General features: G+C 37.4%; 3 protein-coding genes across 3 annotated transcripts in view; 1 reads left to right on the forward strand and 2 right to left on the reverse strand.

Moving 5' to 3' along the window:
* Positions 1–877, reverse strand: part of STARD9 (StAR related lipid transfer domain containing 9) — a 97,551-nt gene extending 96,674 nt beyond the window's left edge. Inside the window, exon 1 of the mRNA XM_026671282.2 lies at positions 369–877. Within this exon, the coding sequence (XP_026527067.2) occupies positions 369–415 (47 nt within the window). The 5' untranslated portion in view covers positions 416–877. The remainder of the gene's footprint in view (positions 1–368) is intronic.
* A 3,920-nt stretch (positions 878–4,797) lies between these two features.
* Positions 4,798–11,359, reverse strand: HAUS2 (HAUS augmin like complex subunit 2). The gene is made up of 6 exons (XM_026671046.2): positions 10,948–11,359; positions 9,118–9,210; positions 8,385–8,454; positions 6,939–7,071; positions 5,651–5,759; positions 4,798–5,255 (listed from the first exon to the last, which is right to left on the reverse strand). Exons 1-6 carry the CDS (start codon positions 11,035–11,037, stop codon positions 5,106–5,108), a joined length of 645 nt encoding a protein of 214 aa, XP_026526831.1. The 5' UTR covers positions 11,038–11,359; the 3' UTR covers positions 4,798–5,105.
* A 109-nt stretch (positions 11,360–11,468) lies between these two features.
* On the forward strand, positions 11,469–21,309 carry LRRC57 (leucine rich repeat containing 57). Its single transcript, XM_026671043.2, has 6 exons — positions 11,469–11,616; positions 14,610–14,795; positions 15,653–15,788; positions 16,236–16,504; positions 18,711–18,896; positions 20,340–21,309. The coding sequence occupies exons 2-6, from the start codon at positions 14,712–14,714 to the stop codon at positions 20,379–20,381; spliced, it is 717 nt and encodes a 238-aa protein (XP_026526828.1). The 5' UTR covers positions 11,469–11,616; positions 14,610–14,711; the 3' UTR covers positions 20,382–21,309.
* Positions 21,310–22,590: the final 1,281 nt, after the last annotated feature.

A 22,590-nucleotide genomic window follows, 5' to 3' on the forward strand; every position in this document is an offset into this window, starting at 1 on the left:
AATTCCCTTTTTTGCACGCTACACTTTTAGGGACAGTCCCGACCTCCTTGCAATCCAGCACGACTCTCCTCACTTCTCACGTTCCCAAAGAGCAAAACGCGCAGGCAACCACTTTCGTATTAACACAAACACAAATATTATCTTGTAAGCAATTGACAAACCAAATTAAATAAACAAACACACTCCTGGAAGGAGCGCAAGTTAACCGGCGGCTCCTAAGCAAACCTCCGCTCCCTAAAGCTGGGAGGAGAAAAGGGCGCCGATGTGCAGAGCACCCGAGCCGAGCGTTTCCCACTTGGGCGGGCACGTGTGGACAAAAGTCCGCGCGTTCGAGGCTTCCCCTTTCCAATCCTCAGCCGCTGCCTCACCTTTTGCTGAGGGGCCGGACTCGCACAGCGACTTTGACGTTCGCCATGACCGCTTGGACCCCGGGGAGAAACGGCGCCGCTTTGGCCGTCCGAGTCCCGCCCGGTTCCACATCACCCCGCTTGCTCCTCAGCCGCTCCTCAAGCGCTCCACGAAGAGCAGCCCCACCGGCGAGGGAAGCAGCGCCCTCGCCCGACCCCGCCCGGCCGTCCTTGGGGGGATGAGGGGAGGGGGAAGGCCTGCCCGCTTGGCAAGAGGAAATGGGGAGGGGCGCCTTGGGCTGCTTGAGCCACAGGCTCTCCTCGGCTTCGGCTTCTTTCGGTTTTCGGAGGGGCGACAAGGTGGCCCTTTCAAACGCTGAAACCGAGGAGGAAACTCCGGGGCGGTTTTACCCGGAGCTGAATGTCTGTAGTTTTGGGCTGCTGATCTCATGATCCACCCTGGAAAATGCACAAAAGGACGCGATGAGCCTGATTTCCCCGTGTCGTAGGCTCGCTGAAAGGATACTCCAAAGACAAAACCGCGTTGCGGCTACACAACACAATCGCTTTAAAATGTGTGTGTGAGGACGTGGACAAGCAGTTGACCGATATAATAACAGAAGGGGATGGACAAGGAGTTGACCGGTCGTTTGGGCAGCGAAGTAGGAAATCCCTTGGCTTGTGTTCGGTTTACAAAGACTTCTAAAGGATGGTGAACATACAGGTAGTCCTCGATTTACAATAGGTTCATGTAGTGACCGTTCAAAGTTGAAATGGCACTGAATAAAGTCACTTATGACCATTTGCACACTTAAACCTTTGTAGCATCTCTGTGTTCAAAATTCAGATGCTTGGCAACTGGTTCAATTTAACAGCCGTGTTATTAACTTATCAACTGCACTGATTCACTTAACAACTGTGGCAGGAAAATGAGGCAATGCTCACTTAACAAATGTCACACTTAACAGAAATGTTGGGCTCAATTGTCGTAAGTCGAGAACTACCTGTATACAGTTTGCCTTGCTATCAGATCAAGTACCTGAGACATAGCTATCTTGTAAAGATGCAAGCGAGCATCAGTTTGCGTAGCTGGCAAAGATATAATGAGGTTTGCTGGGTTTGGGCACAGAAATACAATTCAACAATACATTAACATTTAGTTTTCTCGTTTGACCTAGTATGAAAAACTAGGTTAAAATCAACTGATTACGTACCTTCAAATTTATTGCATCTACAATATTAATGAATAGGTCTATCTTTTTTGAACATCCACTAAGGTGCTCAATAAACCTGATTTTGTTTGCCTTTTAAGTAGACAATATATCTGAGGATTGCATGGGATGTTTCCCACTCTTATAAAAGGCTTGCCCCCTTTCCCTAATCTGTTTAACTGCTATAAATAGTCCTAAATTAAGGACCATTTGTTGGTATGCAATGAATTGTACCGATGCCTGGTTACAGTACCCAGCAGTCATGTGATCAAAATTGAGGTGCTTGGCTGCAGCAGAAAGAAAAAAAAAATTGGGTGAAGATCATCTGTGGAGGGCAGTGGCAACAGAGTGCAGGAAGTCAAAATGAGAGATGGAGGATGGAGATTGGCAGGTAGAGGTTCTCCTAACTGGTTAGGAGAACCTTTGCATAATTTTGTAGCACCCACCAGTCACATCCTTTACTGGATTGGAAGTTCCTGCAGTCAAGCCCAGGACATCTCACACGTGGACTATTGTATACCCTTGAGTATTTGGAAGCAATAGTTGGCACAAATGCAGTTGCATGGATATGCCTTCTGAGTGGCCCATTGCTAATCCACAAGCACTGGTTATGAGTTTCCTTCTGAATCCAATTCAAGGAGTTTGTTCTGAATCTTTAAAGCCCTTCGTGGACTAGGTCCAGATTAGGTGAAGGACCATCTCACCCTGATGCTGCAGACCCTTTATTGATCAAGGAATTCCAGCTGGTAGGGCCCAAGATAAGACCCTTTTCTACTGGGACTTCTGCCCTTTGAAACCTCATGCTCCGCCCCTCCCCAGTTGAGATACAGTGACCCTTTTGGCCTTACAAAAGGGCATGAAGACCTGGCTTTGCCAACGAGCCTGGGCATTAATGGGGGACTGGCATCTTGGATATTAACGGACTATGATAAAACCCCACCTCGTCCCCATGTACATCTTGCTCCCTTCCCATTTTTATCCATTTTAAATCAAGTTTAAAGTTGCTATTTTAATATTTTATACTGATGTTTTATTGAGTGTAAGTCACCTAGAGTCGCCTTTAGGAGAGATGGGTGGCATATAAATTTGACAAGACAGACAGACAGATTGACTGACTTGGTCAGGCTAGCATTCAGGATCCCTGAAGGAAGATTTCCTTTGACAAGATATAATCATTAGGACCAATAACTGTTTCTAAATGATCTGGAGCTCAAAAACAGACCAACTCTTCAAAAACTAAAGGGGTGGGGGACAATGGGTAAATACTTCACACCTTCCTATACTTGTTGGAAGAACATTTGGCACTATGAAATTATTTTGATACTCCATCTGTTGTGATAATTTAACTGGAGATAATTGTTCTTTTAAGGTGATTGTGACAGTTTGATTTGCTATTATTTCTATTTTACAATCTGCTGTTAATCTCAAGTTGCATAGATTTATTTAAAACTATTCAATAAGTAGACTAAAGTTCAAATGAAAGCAGCAGAAATCCAAAGTAAGCATTCCACATGGTAGCCAACTTTGACAGTTAATTACTAATATAAAAAACAATTTTAATTATATTTAATAAAAAATAGTTCTTTACAAATCTATTCAGGCTGCTACAAGCACAAGAAGCACAACAGAAACCGAAAGTACAATACATTTTACATAAGAGAATATGATAGCCAAGAATCACAGGTAAAACAGTCTTGTTTTAGTGCTATACAATATAAATTGTGCCCCCTAGTGATAAATATCAGCATTCCAACAGAAAGGATTTCTGACTACACATTGCTGTTGCAACCTGTCATTCATTATTCTGTTCGTAATTATTGTGAGTCCAGCCAATGTCCTTTATGGTTTGCTCAGGAAATATAAAACAGTACTTCCTTTTTTCCCTGCTGATCACTAATACTTAAGGAAACTGTTTAAACAACTCCGTTATATTTAACTCTTAAAATAAAACTTCTTTCAAATTCAACATAATTCCTGGTGACTTCATAAGTACATCTTTGTAATTTTTAAAAAACGAATACAGTTCAATCTTTTCAAGAAGCTATGTTTATGTTAACTAATAATTTAGGGTTAACTAATATTTAATTTAGGAAAGTTCATTACTTGTAAATTAAATTGTATTTGGGATTTGAGGTTGAAATTCCAAATATGAGGATATGAATGCTGTTGAATTTCAGCATAGAAATCTATTTAGTCACCAGGAATCAAACTGAAAGATGTTGCCTTTTTACTACTACTTGGGTTAGTACAGTACTTGGATAATAGTCTATCAACATACCAGCACTATAAAGTAGACTGGAAAGATGAAAACTTTTCCCACAAAAGAATGCCAAACCACTTCCATACTGTTGCCACAAAAAGCACACATACATGTTGGAAGTTTACCTAGAAGGGCCTTATTCTGTTTCTGCTGAAATATGCTTAGAATTACAGAACCACAGAATTAAACCCTGATGCCATATTTGGGTCTTCAGCTACAACAAACAAGTTTTACAATTGAAATTATTAAATCAGTCTCTGGATTCCCACAATGCTAATCAAACCAAGGTTAATGTCCTAATGACTTAAGAGACATGGGATAGCCATCTGCCTGATATGGTTTAATTTGGATTCCTGGGCAAAGCAGTGAGTTAGATCAATGACCTACTGGCTTTTTCCAATTATCTGGAGATCTAGGCTGAAAGGAAATGCTTAGCATATTCTCAAATTGTCTGTCACTGCTTACATTTACTAAAGCAGTATTTTCTTATAAAGTATAAAAATGAAGATTCTTAAAAATACCCAAGAAAACAGACAAATGGCTCATCAAACAAACCCATGAGGCACAAATGACTAGGCTGAAAGTTTGGACAGATCTATGGTAGCTCTTTGGAGAAGGCTACAATGCTGGGAAAATGGGAAAAAAGAGAAGAGAATGACCAGCAGCAAGACGGTTGGACTCAGTTACAGGGGTGATGAGTGTACTAGCACTAGCTGCATATAGCTCTTTAAGCATTGTGACTTTTTGTCACATTAAGCATTTTTAGTTTCCAAAAACTAAATATATTACAAGTGCTGATATCTAAAGGTCTCAGATAGTGGCTGTTGTAGATTTTATAATAAAAAATACAGCTTTCAAATAAAAAAACATCAACACAGAATAAGCAGAAAAATGCAAGGTAGCAAGTGACATTTTCACTTATAAGCTCACACTTTGAAATGTTATTGACAGACATGATCAAATAAGCATGAACCCAACGTTAGCTTTTAAAATTTGGTTTATTTGCTTGATATAAATAGCATACCTACCTAAAAGAGATGTTATTTAAGTCAGTGTCATTACAACCTTTTGTTAAAATATTTCTCAGGCACTTAAGAGAAATTCTCAGTAATTTAACATTTGTCACCAGTTTCCATACAACACTACTTCCAATATATAAATTTCATTTCAGAATCTGGATGCAAATGGTTACAAATTTGAAAGCAAGAATAAAATGCATGTGTATTTTATTAATCCCACAAAATTGTTAGCTAGCCTTGGAATGGAAAAAAGAGAAAAATAAATATATTATCGTATACTTTTGAAAAAAGAATCAAATCCACCAATCAGCTGCGTATTCTCAAAGATTCCTTTTTGTTTCTCTCTCCACTCCAAAATTTGTTCTGCCAGTTCTTCTGTCCCTGTTACCAATAAGTCCATCTTTGCTAATGCACTCCTCTGTAATATAATATGAAAATAAATATTTCAGTGGTATTTGGCGAGATTTCAACATCTTGAAAGCTAAAAAAAGCTCAAAGCCAATGTAATTTTATTAATGTATGCTAGTTTATTCCATAAACTGTTTGAAAATAAGAAAAGTAGTAAAAAAATTAGTATCTTTTCATTTCAGGAGGAAATATAGTATGAAATGAAGTACTGTAGCAATTTGCATTTTCCTCAAAGCATTTCCCATATGGTTTTCAGGTTACAGATCTATCATTTAGTAGACCGGTACTATATGTTTAGATTAAGAAATAAAGATGTTTTTAGTACTACCCAAAATGCTGACCTTGTAAATTGTCCTTAGGGGAAAGAAAGAGTATTAGTGAAATGTTTAAATATTACTTACTTACCATATTTCTTATGTTTTCAGGTATTTCGGGGATGTTTCTTATAGTAAGTAAGTGGGTTTCTAATTTTTCAATAAAAGCTACTGCCAGCGCCAGCAATTCTACAACATCTCTAAAGTACAAGAAACAAAGATGCATTATTCCATATTAAGTTTGAGACATTTTAAGAATCTTTGGGTTTTATTTCTAAATTCTCCCCTATTTACAAATAGATTTAAAAACCATACCAACTTTCTATAAACATTGTCAAACCTGAAATATACCCCAATCAAGACTGAACATCCTATTTTTTGCCCAAAAAAATCAGTATGTCTAATTCATTAGGAGAAAATAAAAGTTTTTGTTTCTATTTTTCCAACAAATGTTTCTTAACAATCATATCAGAGTAAATATAAAACCTTAAAATAATGCTAAATAGAAAAACCTAAGCTAAACTATTTGAAATGAGACAAAATGCTTCTGTAAATAAGTAAAAATGTGAATAACTAAGTATTCACGTACCCCTTTCAAATGTAGAGAGAAGATTGTCAAGCTTCTCAAGGAAAGATCCTCCCCCATTACACTTTCAACAGGGATGGGTCAGAGAGTTGGGCCTCTAAGGCAGATCTCAAAACAGAAGAGGGTTGATATAGGCTCAGTAATGGTTTAAAGTAATGTGTACAGACTATTTAGAGCTGTAAAAATGAATATCAACCATATAAGGTGAGCCATGAAATAAATAAACAGCATAATAAATACAAGGATATGCTGCAATCCAATGGTTTTTTTCGATGTGCTAGTAGACTATATTTTCATACTACAGTATGTATTTTATTAAATGGGAAATTGGCTAAATACATCCAGCACAACTGTAAAATGTAGCTGACAGAACCCATCTTCTGATGTTAAAAATAAAATAAGCCTTTGGATTCCTCTCATTCAGAACCTAAGATAAAATGTGTGTTTAACAAATACCAGCAGATTGTCACTGTACCTGACTGCTGGAAGAATTACTCCTGTACCTGACTGCTGGAAGAATTATTCCCCTATTCAAAGGGAAAGGTAGCAAGAATGAACACAAATTTTACAGGGAAATGTGTTTGGCAGAAATGTTAAGAATGTAAGGGTGGGTTGGGTAGTGGTTAGAATGCAGCCAATTCCAAGGAATGAAAGGATGTTGAAAGAAGCAAAACCAACTGGGCATACAAGTGTGCTTCTGCCCACTTTTATCAGCCCCAAACTCTATTGGACTCTCATAGATTTCACCAATGACAAATACTGAGTAAACATTCAAAATTAGGAAATTTGATACCTGTGGAAGGCAGCTTCTACAGGCAGACTTTCTAGACACAGTGGTTTAACTAGCCTTTGCCTCAGAGTTCTTTTATCCTTTAGCACTGCATCCAGGTGCCTGTTCATTGCTTGCAAAGCCTGGCACTTCTGAGCTATGAAAAAGAAAACGTCAAAGTAAAACTGGCTGGTGCATCAGTGTAAATCAGGGTTACAGAACATTTGGAGAAAAACTACCTTAGATCATAGTCTTTCCAATATGAATTCTGGCACATTGTCAGGAGACACCTGGATTAATTAAAAAGCAAGTAATAGCATAGAAAGAGAAAAGAGGGGGAAAGGGGAAGGACAATAGTCCAGGGGAGTACTAGGCTTGCTAAACATCTAATTAGTACATTCCAATGTTACTCTGGATTTATAGTTCCATTTCTGAATGTATACCATCTCCAAATTCTTACAGTTACTATGACAGAACACATTGGAATTATATTCAAGTTTATAAAAGAACTTTTTCTCATATAATGAAAGTGTCCCTTTTTCTCCTTTGCAACTCTTCGTGAACAAGTGACATCCTCAAAAATGGATCCTTGTGGTATAGAGGAGTGTATTTTAATCCCATATTCTATAATGACTTTAATGTATGCTATTTTTCAAAACAATATTGCCAAAGAAGCTTACAGCATCTATAAGGCTTCTAAAGAGAAAAAAAAATCTCTCTTCCCACTCAAGTAGACAATGCTGCATTTTTAAGCATCCTGGCAGACTAGTTTGATCTAATAATTAAGGCACAATTAGAAGCCAGGATCTGAAAAGCAGACCCTGCACTTGCGGAATACATTAGGAAGAAGAATTAGAAGCCAGGAGATTATGGATTTATATGCTTAATAGATTTATATGGCTGCCATTACAAATATATGACCAAGTGGCTAATATGAAAAATGATAAAAACATATCCCTTAGTGGATGCGACTCAGAACATGCCCTTATGTATGATCAAATAGGATGGGTAGAAATAACCATGGGATGAGTCACAAAGGGCTTTAATGATGATGGCCAACACTGTGAATTACTCTTTGAAATATACTGGTAGCCTATGCAGCCTGTGGAACTGTGATGTCACATGTGCTGAAAAACAGCATAGCTAAGTGATTGTGCCACCACATTCAGCACTAACTGAAACTTCCAGATGTCCTTCCAGATGCTTGTAAAACATGTTGTAGTAGTTCAATCTAAAGATTGCTAGGGCATGAGTCACTATAAGTAATCCTGCCTGGAGACAGACAACAGCTGGATGACTTTGGGCCAGTGACTTTCTCTTAGTCCTATCACCTTGCAAACCACCAACAAAACTACAACAAAAAGATTTTCCAATTGTATGAACATACAAACTTAACACAAAGTCTTATATTATGTCCAATTGCTTAACTACATACCTGAAAGGTTAAATAGCAATCTTAATAACACTTACTAAGATAAAAAGGGTGAGTAATGTCTGCTGTATCTTTTTCCATTTGCAGGGCTTCTGTCTCCAAATTAATCTGTAACATTGAAACAGTGCTTTAAAATTTTTGTGCAGTTATTTCAAAGTATTTAAAGTGACATGAATTCCTCCTAAAATGATGCTCTTGTTATTTTTACAAAAGTATTTGATATATTGAAATGCAAATGTTTAAATATATTCATTTTTTACTTGTGCATATTTGCACTAAATGGTTTATTTTACTATATAGCGCTTCTTTAGAGTTCACTTCTGGCTAAAAAGATTGGAAACCAGCCAAAAAGACTATAAACCAGTAAAAACCATAATAAAGCATGGTTACTGACTGCAGAATGCTGCAACCAGCTATAAAAGTGAGCTGGTTTCCAAGTGACAGAAATGTGGTCATGTGTATTGCAGGCATTGGAATTTCAGAATGGATTATAAACAGCTTTTTTTTTTTTTTTTGGGGGGGTCTGTCATAACTTTTAAATTGTCGACAAGCAAGGACTACTTGCATACAAAAAAGAGAATAAAACCAGTATAGATAGACCTGTAATATACATCTCCCCCACCTCTGAAAACTTCAGAGGTATTATAGTATTGAAGTTTTAACTGACTTCTCTTCTAGAACAGAAGGTATTGTGACTAATGGAGCAAATGTTCACACTTCACATCATTTTTATAAAAATAAGTCTTGTTCTAGTACTAAAATATTATTTACCCGGCTGACTTCAGCTTGGAGATCAGCAATTTGTTCTGCTTCTGAGACGTAAGTAAAACAAGCAGATGGTTTTCTACATATATCTAGAGTCCGCTGCAGAAGAAAAGAAAAAGACAAACCAGCTCAACCACTCATGAAATTAGGACTGAAGTTTAGAACATTTACTTGTAAATAAAGCTCAATTAATTCTGAAACAAATAAAAACTTAGAAAACTATCACTTACTAGGAGACTGACACACAGAACCTTTTAAAATGTTTTATTTCTTCTTTGTATTGCTGTCTCAAAAGTAAAATCTACAGTTAGAAATTATTGTATCATTTTTTTGTTTAGTAATCAATCTTTATAATCTAACATTCTTTATGTATCTCAAAATATCAAGCTTATGCAATAATACACAAAGGCAATTTGACCAAAATGTGTCTATTGTGAAAAGTTAGGTTATTCTAACAGCAATCAAAGGATTCTATTACAACAGTGGTTACTAATAAGGGGCAGGATGCAATTCAAGTATTTATGAAAAATATGTTTTATGTATCTCTTATCTTTTAAAATACAATATATTAAGTACGTGCAACATTATGGACTATTTAATGAATAAGAAACCTTAGGTGTGTTTTTTTTATATTCCCTCATTCTTTTCCTATGTAAATATACCATGGAGAAGATTGAAGATGTAAGGATAAAAGATATTGATTTATAATAAGAGTAAGATGTAATGGTAAAGGAATAAGTAAATACATATACTGAAAAATGTGAGGAGATGCAAAAGATGTCTTGATGTTGATAACAATGTATAAAGTTTTATGTTTTTAAAATTTGGAAACTTAATAAAATTTATTATTTAAAAAAAAGAAATCTGAGGTGTGCACTTTATATATAATGTGTCCACCCTCCAAGCAGAGTAAATAAACACAGACAACTTGTATGATAACAGAACAGAAATTTGGACAAATAAGTTTACAAGGTACCTGAACAGGCAAAGGAGGAAATGGACACTTGGAGAAAAGGGCAAAAGTGGGGGGAAGACACAGGACATACTACCTTTTAAAGTTTCTTCAAAAGGTGACAAAAATTACAGCAAAAAACTGCAGGACATGTACTTAGGCCTACATGTACATTATATGAATTTGCTTCTTCCAGCATCAGTTTTTTCAACAATGTTTATTTTCAAACTGTCATCACAGAAATCCATGACAACTCATGTGATCTACAAATTACATTCATTCTAAATTTAAAGGGGCTGGATTGAAGCTGATTGTTAGATTCAAGAAATAAGTAATGTAAATCTAGGCCATCAAGTCACCAGATGAGGAAAGAAAAAAAAATTACAATATGATACTGTGAAAACAGTCTAAAATTAAACAAAAAAATTACAAAACACTCCAAAAGCCAGAGACTATTTGATTTCAAGGCAATTTCTGCTGGATGCAAAACATGCGGACAAAGGCAATGACATGTCTTCCTTTTGCCAGACATCTGGGAAAGCGTAGATAGAGGAAAATAGTCTTCTTGTCTCATAAATTAATTCCTAGTTACTTGACATGGCACCAGATCTAACATAAGGGTTGCTCACAAGCATGTCCGGTTTTTTTTTCAAAATCGCTTTTCAAATACAAAAATCGGAAGAGGGCTCTATGAAAGGTTCGGACGTGCTTTAAAGAAACCCAACCAAAAAACGTCTGCAGCGCCTACAAATCATGAATAACCTGGGCTCCTTTTCATTCTGGCGCCCAGACTACCTTCTTTAAGGCTTGGCTGGCACCGTTTGGGCGATCCACTCAGCCTCAGCAGCGATTATGATTTGCAAGGAAAGAACCAACCGCCCCACCTGAGACACCACTCCCGCGGAGAGAGCCCGCGCCAACATCAGCCCCGCCGCCGTGGGCTGCACGGGATCCCAAGGGTTGGAGGAAGCCATAGCCAGGCAAACCTCCGGGCGCCACACCCGCGTGCGAACCTCGACCGCCCGCCTGCCCGCCTTCTCTCCCTCCCGCCTGCCTAGGAAGCGCCTCCCAGAGATGCGCTAGGCGCGCGCCGCCATGTTGAGTGCGGCCGAGCTGTTCTCTCGCCGCGCGAGTCTCTCTCTTTACCACCGAAGGAGATTCCTCCCGCTTCCGCTATGGGCCTTCCCATATCACGATATATCCCAGCCGGGTCCACCAAAGCATCGATTCATCTGTACCAAGAGTTGGTGGCTTTTCCCCGTTCACGGGGCATCCGGAAGCCAAAAATAAAAAAAATGGCGACTCTTTCGGCCATTTTGATTGTGGCGGAAGGCACTCGGGATACTCTGGGTAATCCTTCCCCCATCCCCGAGATTCTCAAATATTATTTTTGGAGCGGAGAAGCACGCCATTAGAGGCTAGGCTGGCTGTCATTCGGGTGCGTGGCTCCTTTCGCGGACGACTGAAGTCGCCTGGCCGCTGTTTCTCGCCGTCCTGCTTATGCTTGTTGCTAGGATGCGAGGCTGTGCCGGCTAAATTAAAGGGACTAAGAGGTAATCCCGTCCTCCTTTCAGGAGGTGGTTTTTTTTTTTTTTTTCCGGGATCTCCCTTGGCGGCTTCCCTAGGGGAGATCTAACTGAGGGCGTTGGAGTCGAAGTAGGAGAGGCTGAAGTTGGTAGGCTGATTAGGGGAGATTTAACTCCGTTAGAAAGTGCAGCAATAAAAATCGGGACGATCGTCGGATGGCAGCGAGGAAGAAACTTTTGGGTTTGATCGTTTATTGAGGAAGGGAGGGAGGAAGGAAGATCGATCTAAATGGTCATCCAGTTTTTTTGTAGCCGTAACGTGTCATCCTGGAAGGCTAAATCCCTTTGAGATTAGGCTTTCGTCTCGCGCTAAACCATAGTTTGTTCAGTTTGTGTTCATGCAGTGTGACCTGTTTTAGTAAAACTGTAGCTAACTGGACCCAGCCTCTCATCCGGATTAGCGTGCGTGGGATTAGCGTGATTTTAGTGTGGTTTACTTCGATAATTTTTCCTGCGAAGTTCAGGAATTGCGTTGATGCTGCCCCTTCTGTGTATTTTGGTGGGAGAAAGAGATAAGATCGTAAATTATCCGGTTTATTTCCCCCACCCCTTATCTATGAGAGGAAGATAAATATTCGCCTAAATATAGTTTGTTGCGGGCCCCTTGATAGTCAAAACTGAGATTATCCCAAATTCTCTGAGTTAAGACTGACTTCACTTACCTGCCCTTCTCCTTACACAGTTTTCACAGTTCCAGGTAAAAGAAGGCAAGCAGCTAGTATAAAAGCCAGTGAAAGTGAAATTTGGTAATACAGATAGCCCTCCATTTACAACCATTCCTTTAGTGGTTTTTCGGAATTACAATGGCATTGAAAAAAGTGGCTTATAACTGGCTTTCACATGACTGTTGCAGCATCCCTACAGTCATGTGATCAAAATTTGGGTGCTTGGCAACTGGCATGTATTTATGATGGTTTCAGAGATTGTTGTGACCTGACAAGCAAAGACAATGGTGAAAACCACTGTGTTACTAACTTAACAACTGCACTGTTAACAACTGTGGCAAGAACTGTCAAAATGAGCAACTCTTTAACAATTGTCTTGTTTAGCAAAGGTAATTTTGGGATCAATTATTTATTTTATTTATTTTGTTTGTCAAGCATGTATGAGAAAACAAGCTAAGTATGAACATAACATATAAACATATAAGTATAAGCAGCTATAAGTATATACAAAATAAATGAGTATGAATAAATGGATAAATGGGAACAGTAGGACAGGGATGGTAGGCATGCTGGTGCGCTTTTTTGGTTGTAATTATATAATTATGGTTGTAAGTGAGGATTACCTGTACTGTTTAAAACATCGTTAGAAAACAAAGTTTTCTTAATATGGCAATGTGGGGAGAAAAATGTATTGCTATTATTAACAAAAAAGGCATTAGCTTGAATGGAGACATGAACTTAACCTATAAATCCTAGAGCAGTGGTAGCTAACCTTTTTAGGCTCCTGTGCTGATAATTGTGCATGCGCTTGTGTGCTTGTGGCTCACATGCGTTGCAACACCCAGAAGGCAATGTGCGCAGGTCTCTGTGCATGCACACGCATCTCCCACACAGCACCCCCTCCCGTGCATGTGTGCCAGATACCTGACAATCAGCGGGCGGGCGTGTGCCATATGTTCACCATCAGGGCCCTACAGTATTTCTTTGTAGTACTGCAGATTTGTCACAGAAAACAGTAATGCATCAGGAAGTACTATGTTAAGGAAAGCAAAATTAGAAACAGTACGTACCTTGTTACTTTTGGATTAGAGTTAATGCAAAAGTTTTTTAGAATAGGAAACTCTGACTTCAAGAGCAAAATATTTAGAAAGCCTGTTGATTTTATATGAAACAAATATTGTGATTGCAACACTAGAGAAAACTGTTGTACTATTCATATGTGGTCAAAGGAAAGCACAGCTCATTGGAAGCTATAACTGTGTGGAGTCTTGTACTTCATGGATTTATTTACAGTGGTACCTCTCTACTCTTCATTAATTGGTTCCGTGAGGTGGGATAAGTACCCAAAATAAATAAGTACCGAACACATTTTTCCATAAGGAATAACATAATGAATCGCAAGGCAGCCTACACCAATGAGTTCTAGCTTGTGTGTTGATTACCAAACAAACAATGAGTACTGGTACAAAATTTTCGTACCAAAATGCATTGAGTATCAAATTTGATGAATTTCAAAGCATTTGAATACCAAGATGCCACTGCATTTGCCAAGGCTTTTATGCTGCTTAATTCCTATAGGCTGTAAATGGCTTACAAAATACTGTATAGGGTTAAAAACATTAGTCACATAAAAGGCTTAATCAACATACTATAACAATTGGGTTCATCCCTAAATATGTTTACAAACAACAAACTCTTCATAGATATTTAGAAGCCCATGGACTTCCTGCTTGGGTGTAAGGAGTGGAGACATGGAGTCATTATCAAAAAGACCTGCCTGTAGTTTTATTTCTTTTTAAATAATTAAATTCAGTTTTATGTGTATATATTCAGAAATATTCTGAATCTCTGGAGGTTAAATTACCATGGACTCTAATGCTATAAAAACTGACTATCTGTTCAGTTACTATTATATAATTATCTATTTTCCACCAGTTATGAATTAATATTTTTGAATGCAAGAAGCATAAACATGCTCTCTGAGAACAAATACTTTTGAGTATGTCTTGTTTTCAGGTTAGAGTTCAGGTTAGCATGAGTTTAATACAGTGTTTTCATTTATCATTTCCATCTTTTCTGTTATATAGCAACATTTTCAAATATTTCTATCTTATTACTGGTGAATGTTGTGTTCAGATTAATTTTATGCAAGAGTGATGATTTGGGTAACTTATGTTTACTTGAGTCAATGGCATAGAAGACTGGGTCCCAATTTACCATAGAGGTGAGAATATTGAGAAGAAAATCATATGGATAAACCTTTATTTAATGTATTCTCATTTTACTTTTTAATAGAAAGTAATTTCATGTTGCCTAATGTAGTGTGAACGAGGGGGATTCCTCTACACATCTGCCACAATCCTTTTGTTTGCCAGTTTTAAAGACAATAACAGAAAGATGGGAAACAGTGCCTTAAAAGCACATTTGGAGACGGCCCAAAAAACAGGAGTATTCCAATTAACTGGAAAAGGCCTTTCTGAGGTAAGTGTCAACTTTGTGAACATATGGCACAAAAAACCATTTTCCTTTGCTCCATAATATGCTAAAAAGATAAAATTATGTCTTGCTTTGGAACTCAGAATATTGTCTTTTTGATTACCACATTTATGGGACTAATTTGGCTATTACAGACTTTACATTTTGGACCATTTCAAGCTTAGACTATTCTGGTCTTATTGCAAATCCAATAAGTATATTTTAAAATCAAAGTGTTTTATTTTCAGCTTGATATTACCCAGTTTTTTTGTTTTGTTTTTAAAAAGCTGTTTTAATCCTGAAACCAAATGATTGTCTCAAAATGGAGCATTTAAAGTTGAAATATTTCTGAATGCATTCAACCTGAACACAATATATTTTGCATACTTCTAAAATGTTGAATATGTTTTAATTAATATCTATACTATAAAAATATTGATACTGTTTTATATTATAGAAATCAGTTTGGATTTTTAAAGGTAGAACATTTAATGGAAGCTTACCCCTGATGATTGTATATAAAAATTACAGTTCTGCGGTTTTACTAAAGCTCTCTGATTTGGATTTAATTTCTAAAAAGAAATATGACTTAATAAGCTGTTACATCCATTAAGCGACTATGGCAGTTCATATTAGGTTTTATTTATTTTGATTTTGCATAACATGAAATATTGTGTTAGGTTTTGTTCCGATTATGGTTAATTGATTTTGGACAGATTTCCCAATTCTTTTCCAATCTTTCATTATTTGGGGTATGTAAGACTACAAAACATAATTTTTATTACAAATCTTTCTGATTCAGTATATTTTTCACAGTTTTTAATTCTTTGAATAATTTCATCAATATCTGGATTCTTTTTCAGTTTCCTGAAGATCTACAGAAGTTGGCAAGTAATCTCAGAACAATAGATTTGTCCAACAATAAGCTTGAATCAATCCCACCTTTTATAGGAAAGTTCTCTGTATTGAAAAGTCTTGCTTTAAATCACAACAGACTGAGTATGTTTACTTAAGTATCTTTAGCTTGCTATATATTGCATATTAAATGTTTTAGTACTAACAAAGATTGTTTGTAACTGTAGTTGTTACTAAGGTAATGTGTTGCTGAATGCTAAGGTAATCAAAATTATTTTGATTCTTATGAAATAGGGACTTACTCAGCTAGAATAATTTTTATTACTTGTTCTCTTGTCACATCTTTTCAACTGCAAGAGTTCTGATAGAAAATTGAGCCTGTGTATTAATCCAGACAATTTGGCAGTATATAAGTAGAATAAATAAATTATATCTGATATATTGTATAGCATATATTACAAAAGAACATTCTGTTATATTATGAATCTTTATTCTAAGGAGGATTATATAGCAAAATAAAATATTTGATGTTTTCATAATTGTGCTTTTTCTTGGCAGCATGATTTAATTGTATTTACAATTTATTGCTAGCTGTATTACCTGAGGATCTCTGCAAGCTGAAAAAGCTGGAAATTCTACATCTGAACAATAACCAATTGACACGTTTACCTAGCAGCTTTGGACAACTTGTGGCACTAAAAACACTGAGCCTTTCCGGAAACAAGCTTCAAACTATACCTGTTCAGCTATGCAGTCTTCATCATATAGATGTGGTAGATCTTTCCAGAAATCAGATCCAGAATATTCCAGACACAATAGGAGAGCTACAGGCTATTGAACTGAACTTAAATCAGAATCAGGTCTGAAAGTATATTTTTGTAGTTGAGTATTGTTATGTGGTGTCATAAATACTATGGATGGAGATATAGTTAATGCTATAAGCCAAAGTTACAAGAAGTGGGGGTTTATTTGGCATTAAAGGTGGTCCTTAGTTAACAATGGTAATTGGGCCTGAAATTTGCCAAACAATGTAGTCATAAAGTCCATGTTGAAAACTATCACTTAAGCAATGGCAACTATGGCAGTCCCCATTGTTAAACTAAATCCCACTAGTTGTTAGGAGAGGACCCATCTTGATCCAAGCCATTCCTCCCTCCCAGCCTCGAGCCTTAGGACTGCTGCCTCTGGGACTCTATCCACCCACCTTATCTGCCCCATCTCTCTCCATTTGGCTTCCCTGCACAGTGGCAGTCCCAGGTGATGCTGGCAGTGCTGATGGGGCTGAAATAGGGGCATGGGGCCTTCAGTCAGCCAACCCCACCTCCAGGTCTCTACTTCAGCCCCAGAACCAGCAAGGAGTTCTTCCTGAAGCCCTGTGCGGTGGTCAGCAGTCCCAGTTTCACAGGGCAAAGCCCTAGTCATCCTTGCTGTCCTGCACTACATAAGCTCTGCCACATCTAGTTGAACTTTGCCATCTTCCGCTGCTGACAAAGTGCACCCATCTTGGCCTTATATGAGAATGGTGTGCGTGGAATTTTGTGTTCGCTGAAATGAGAAAATCTACTACAGGTAGTCCTGGATTTACAACAGTTAATTGAGTTTCTTTTACAACAGAGCACTGAAAAATGACGACCGTTGCAGCTGCCCATAGTCACATGATCAAAATTCAGATGGTTGACAACTAGTTCATATTTATGACTGTTGCAGTGCCCTAGGGTCATGGTATCCCCTTTTGCGACCTTCCGACAAGCAAAGTCACTGGGGAATACAGATGCAATGCAATGATTCTCTTAACAACTGTGGCAAGAAAAGCGATAAAACGGGGCAAACTCAACAAATGTCTCACTTAACAACAAACATGTTGGGGTCAATTGTGGTCATAACTTGAGGACTACCTATAACAGCTTCTTTTTTAAGTACATTTAATAAAATGTTGGGCTTGGTGGTGGCTCAGTGGCTAAGACGCTGATCTTGTCGATCAGAAAGGTCGGCGGTTCGAATCCCTAGCACCGTGTAACGGAGTGAGCTCCCGTTACTTGTCCCAGCTTCTGCCAATCTAGCAGTTCGAAAGCATGTAAAAAATGCAAGTAGAAAAATAGGGACCGCTTTGGTGGGAAGGTAACAGTGTTCCGTGTGCCTTTGGCATTTAGTCATGCCAGCCACATGACCACAGAGATGTCTTCGGGCAGCGCTGGCTCTTCAGCTTTGAAATAGGGATGAGCACCGCCCTTTAGAGTCGGAAACGACTAGCACATATGTGCGAGGGGAACCTTTATCTAATCAAATGTTGAAATAGTTATCTTAATAAAATCAAGAATTAGCTCTAACATTCTAAATTGATGTTAACATTGATGGACAAAATATAAACTACAGATAGTCCTTGACTTACAACAGTTCACTTAGTGACCCTTCAAAATTACAACACTTATTACCATTTTTCAGACTTATGACTGTTGCAGCCATCCCCATGGTTACATGATCAAAAATCAGATGCTTAGCAACTGACTCATGTTTATGGTGGTTGTAGTGTCCTGGGGACATATGATTACCTTTTGCGACCTTCTGACAAGCGAAGTCAATGGGGAGATGAGATTCATTTAACAACCAGGTTACTAATTTAACTGCAGTGATTCACTTAACAAAAGTGGCAAGAAAAGTCATAAAATGGGGCAAAACTCACTTAACAAATTTCTTGCTCAACATAAATATTGGGCTCAATTGTGGTCATAAGTTGAAGACTACCTCTATATTGACCCACGTTTATAAATCCCTCCCTCCTGTGAAAATTAATAATACAATTACCTTTTAAATGTGTAATTAATTGGAGATACTCTGCAATTATGCACTGTGCTGAAATTGGAGTAGGAGTTTCCAGCAATCCTATTATCATGGTGGCCTGATAAGTTATAGCAAAACAAACTTAGCTCATGTACAGTCTATCAATATAGGACCAGTTTTTAGAAACATGGTAATACTTTCTTGTTTTGTTATTTAATTTTTCTAATTGGAAGACATACTATGATCATTGTAACCATCTTTTTGATTACTTCTTTGGGCCTATTACAGATTTCCCAGATCTCCCCCCAGATCTCGCGTTGTCCACGCCTCAAAGTTCTGCGCCTTGAAGAGAACTGCCTAGAACTAAGTGTACTTCCTCAGAGTATTCTTAGTGATTCTCAGATCTCTCTACTTGCTGCAGAGGGTAATCTTTTTGAGATCAAGAAACTCCGAGAATTGGATGGCTATGACAAGGTTCGTTGAAAATCCCATATATGTATTTCTCTTTTCCACTACTTAGTACCATTTTACCATATATTTGGGTAGGATAGTGGTCAAATGGCATCAGTTGTTAAATGAAATCATAAAGATAGCATTTTTTTTAGCCACATGAAGCTTAAACTCCTGGTTTATCTTAAAGTTTTGGAAAACAGTTACAACACTTTTCTAATTAGTAGATTAATATATCAGAGTTGTATGAGGATTTAAAAAATATTCTCTAAACCAGAGGTGTCAAACTCACGGCATCACGTAATCACATGACATATCGTGACTTTTTCCCTCTTCGCTAAACCCAGGGTGGGCGTGGGCAGCACATGACGCATCCGGCCCACAAGCCGCAAGTTTGACACCCCTGCACTAAACCCTGTATCTTTCAAAACATTTGTCAAAGTGGTTATATGGTTTTATATAAGGACTAAGAGATCCCAGAACAGCATAGGGCAGCACAGATAATTATGGCTTAAAGCAGAGGTCCAGGAGAGTATAGGTTTTTCTGAATTTGATCCAAAGAGGTTTATTAGGAGTAATATCCCATCACTATTCTTAAAATCTTCATATGAGAGGTGACATTTTAGAAGTATCATGCCTATCAAAAGATTCCCTCAAACTGAATTTGACTCCTTTTGATCTCTTGGACTTTCCCAAATAGGCTTCTCGACAATTGTGGTTTGTTTTTGACTTTTTCTGAGATATTTCTTTGACCTTCCAACTTAGCTTACAACCATGACTGATTGTGCTTTTTTTTTTAATGATCAGTCACAGTTAAATAGATGTTGCTACTTACTGTTTCATTACATATACAGGCTTTTATATAAGGCTCTAATGGCAATTAAAACTTGCACTCCTATTAAACATATTTGGATCAAATTCAGAAAAACCTATACAGCATGTTCTTGTCTGGTGTTCATCAAAAGAACTTTCCTGGACTTCTGCTTTAAGCCATAATTATCTGTGCTACCCTATGCTATTCTGGGATCTCTTAGTCCTCAAGTGTGATGCACTATATATATTTGCAGGACATTGAGAACCGAGGAAGAAGGAAACACGTAATGCGATTCTATTACTGGTTGTTAAGATCTATATAACTATGATTTAAAAGAGTTCAATTTTAAAGCTAACTTCAATGGACATTAGTGGCAAGTGATATGATTAAAATGGCCCCTCTCGCATTGACTGAACACTACTTTACTTTATCAGATAGCTATGAACCTCTTGTCCAACAGCAGGAGATTTAGGAAAGACAACACAGAAGTTCTGAATTAATATAGTATTGAAATTGTAACTAGTCAGTAGAAATAGATTATGTACTAAACAGAAAAAAATAGAAAACCATAAAACTAGAAATGAACTCTTTGCAAAAGTTATCTAGAACTTGATTTATATATTTATCAACAAAACTTTTTTTTAACATTTTAGTATATGGAAAGATTTACTGCTACAAAGAAAAAATTTGCCTGAGCTACTGTGCACGTGAATGAAAAGACAACAAGAAATGTGACTGATGTATGGATCCAAATTGCAACAAGCCTGTTGGGAGAATGACATTCAAGCCTTTATATAAAGGCAGGAGAACAGTGGCCTGTTGGTTTCAAAATGCCTTGATGTTTTAGATCTCACAAAATGAATCCAAGAATTGGTAACCTTGGATATAATGCTTAACATCCATTTGTTAAGTCTCCATCTACAACGATTAAGAAGAACATTACAAAATGACCTGAGCTGAAGAGGTTTTATGACGGTTCCTGACAACTTCATACATAGGAGGCAGGGCAGGGCAGATGGAGATAATGGGCTTTGTGGGTAGGATCATCTGCCAGGAGGCTCACTAATTCAATATAGATTAATTCCACAATGCAAATCCATCCATGTCTTGGCTTTAAATATTTTACAGTGTACGTAGGGCTGGCCATTTGAAAAATTATGTACAATAGAAGCACAAATTATGGATGAGCATAGTGGCTTAATATACATAATAAAACAACAGTTGTCCTAGATTCACATCACAGTCATTCTCTAGATGGTTTGTCTTCCACTTGCTAATCAACTAGTTCACCTTAAGTGTGCTAAACTGATGGCTTGCAAAATAGGACACTGCATTTGAATCATCATGCGAGTAACAAACTCCAATGTTTGGGACAGGGCGGGTTTGATCACTGTATTAATGCCTTATGCAAAGCACCCATGGATATTTAAAATATGCAACCTTGGAATAATTTACATGCTTTTTAAAAAAACCATACCTCCACAACTTTCTTAAACTTTTTTGGCACCTTTTGACAAAATAAACTGAAATATATTCTTATGTATTGGAATGGCAAATATGCAGCTGAAGCTTTCTGTAAAATGTACTGTTCATGTAAATGAAATTTAAATTAAAATGTAAAACAACTCTACAACTCTAGGAAATGGTCATAAATGAAAATGATTGGATGTTTCATTGTTGGGTTGAAACACGCTACTCTTACGTGATATATTTTTACAAATATTTTTTTTCATACACTACAGGTTCCAGCTATATTTCTCATTTTTTCTACTGCTACTTGTAATCGCAACTGTAAAGACACATTATATGTTGCATGCATTATAAATCAACGATTGGTACTGAGTACCAATAGGTAATCATGCTGTTTCTTCTAACACAGCGGAGCTGGGAATGAGAGATTGAGGCGTTGGAGGAGTTGGTCAGTTGTGAAACCTAGGAAATAGTAATGATTTCCTCTTAACTATTGGTAGTTGTTAGATCTTTTCATATTGGGTTATAATCAGTAACTCCTTGCCAAATTATTTTTAGCAATTTCATTTAATATAAACTTACATTAAATAAGATTGTCTAATTTTTGAAGAAAAACAACTTTGAAGATTTTTTGGGGGGGAGGGGGGAGAAACATGTCATTCTTGTCTTTTATACCTGGATTGGGAATGTGTATCTATTCCTGTTCTTAGAACTCCCTGTAATACAGCATCTGTATTTGACTTGTAGAGACAATGGTTCAAGTTTTTTCTACTGCTCTCTTGTTTCATGCTAAACCATGTCCTTTTCTAACTCTAATGGGTATTAGGCTTATTCAAGAAACCATTCACACATTGCATTAAGCCTGCGACTGAATATTCTCTTCATCTCCAATTCATCATGTGACATAAGTAAAGATTTTTCTTGAAACTTTCCATCATGAAATTCCAGGGAAATTTGGAATTCTTGTTTTTTTTAGCAAAGGTGACTATCCCATCAGCCCATGTCAATGGAACTTAGTAATGGTTCACCTTCTTGACTCCATAGGGAACTAGAAGCTGGATCCTTAGCTGCAGGCAAAAACATTTATAGGGCGTGTCTATTACACAGCCTAGGACAGTTTAAGGCCATTCAGATTTACACAGGTATTTGAAGAGTGAAAAGATTTATAAATTATATTCAGCCCAGCAAGTATACATGACATCTTGGGCATTAATTTACATTATAGCTAAAAACATATATTTTCCAGCCAAATCCTGTAATTCGTTTTGGTATTAATAAACATAATTTGAGAGGAATGTGCCCGGTTTTTGCACTATACTACAATTCCAGCATTCCATTGTACAAGGTTATATAGAAGACTAAGCTTTATAATAAAAATTAAACATTCAGTTGGAATGAAGAAACAAAGCATGAAGAAATTAAGAATAATCACAG

Source organism: Notechis scutatus, chromosome 1 (assembly GCF_049901735.1).
Source record: "Notechis scutatus isolate UNSWTSFEM ecotype Mainland chromosome 1, rNotScu1.2, whole genome shotgun sequence".
Taxonomy (NCBI): domain Eukaryota; kingdom Metazoa; phylum Chordata; class Lepidosauria; order Squamata; family Elapidae; genus Notechis; species Notechis scutatus.

Excerpts from the sequence above, each read along its gene's own strand:
- LRRC57 (XM_026671043.2), top strand. The coding sequence starts at position 14,712 with ATGGGAAACAGTGCCTTAAAAGCACATTTGGAGACGGCCCAAAAAACA. Across the intron at positions 16,505-18,710 it reads TGAACTTAAATCAGAATCAG|ATTTCCCAGATCTCCCCCCA; the intron begins GTCTGAAAGTAT and ends GGCCTATTACAG. Across the intron at positions 18,897-20,339 it reads AATTGGATGGCTATGACAAG|TATATGGAAAGATTTACTGC; the intron begins GTTCGTTGAAAA and ends TTAACATTTTAG.
- HAUS2 (XM_026671046.2), bottom strand. The coding sequence starts at position 11,037 with ATGGCTTCCTCCAACCCTTGGGATCCCGTGCAGCCCACGGCGGCGGGG. Across the intron at positions 9,211-10,947 it reads CCGCGGGAGTGGTGTCTCAG|CGGACTCTAGATATATGTAG; the intron begins GTGGGGCGGTTG and ends TTTCTTCTGCAG. Across the intron at positions 5,760-6,938 it reads GTAGAAGCTGCCTTCCACAG|AGATGTTGTAGAATTGCTGG; the intron begins GTATCAAATTTC and ends CTTGTACTTTAG.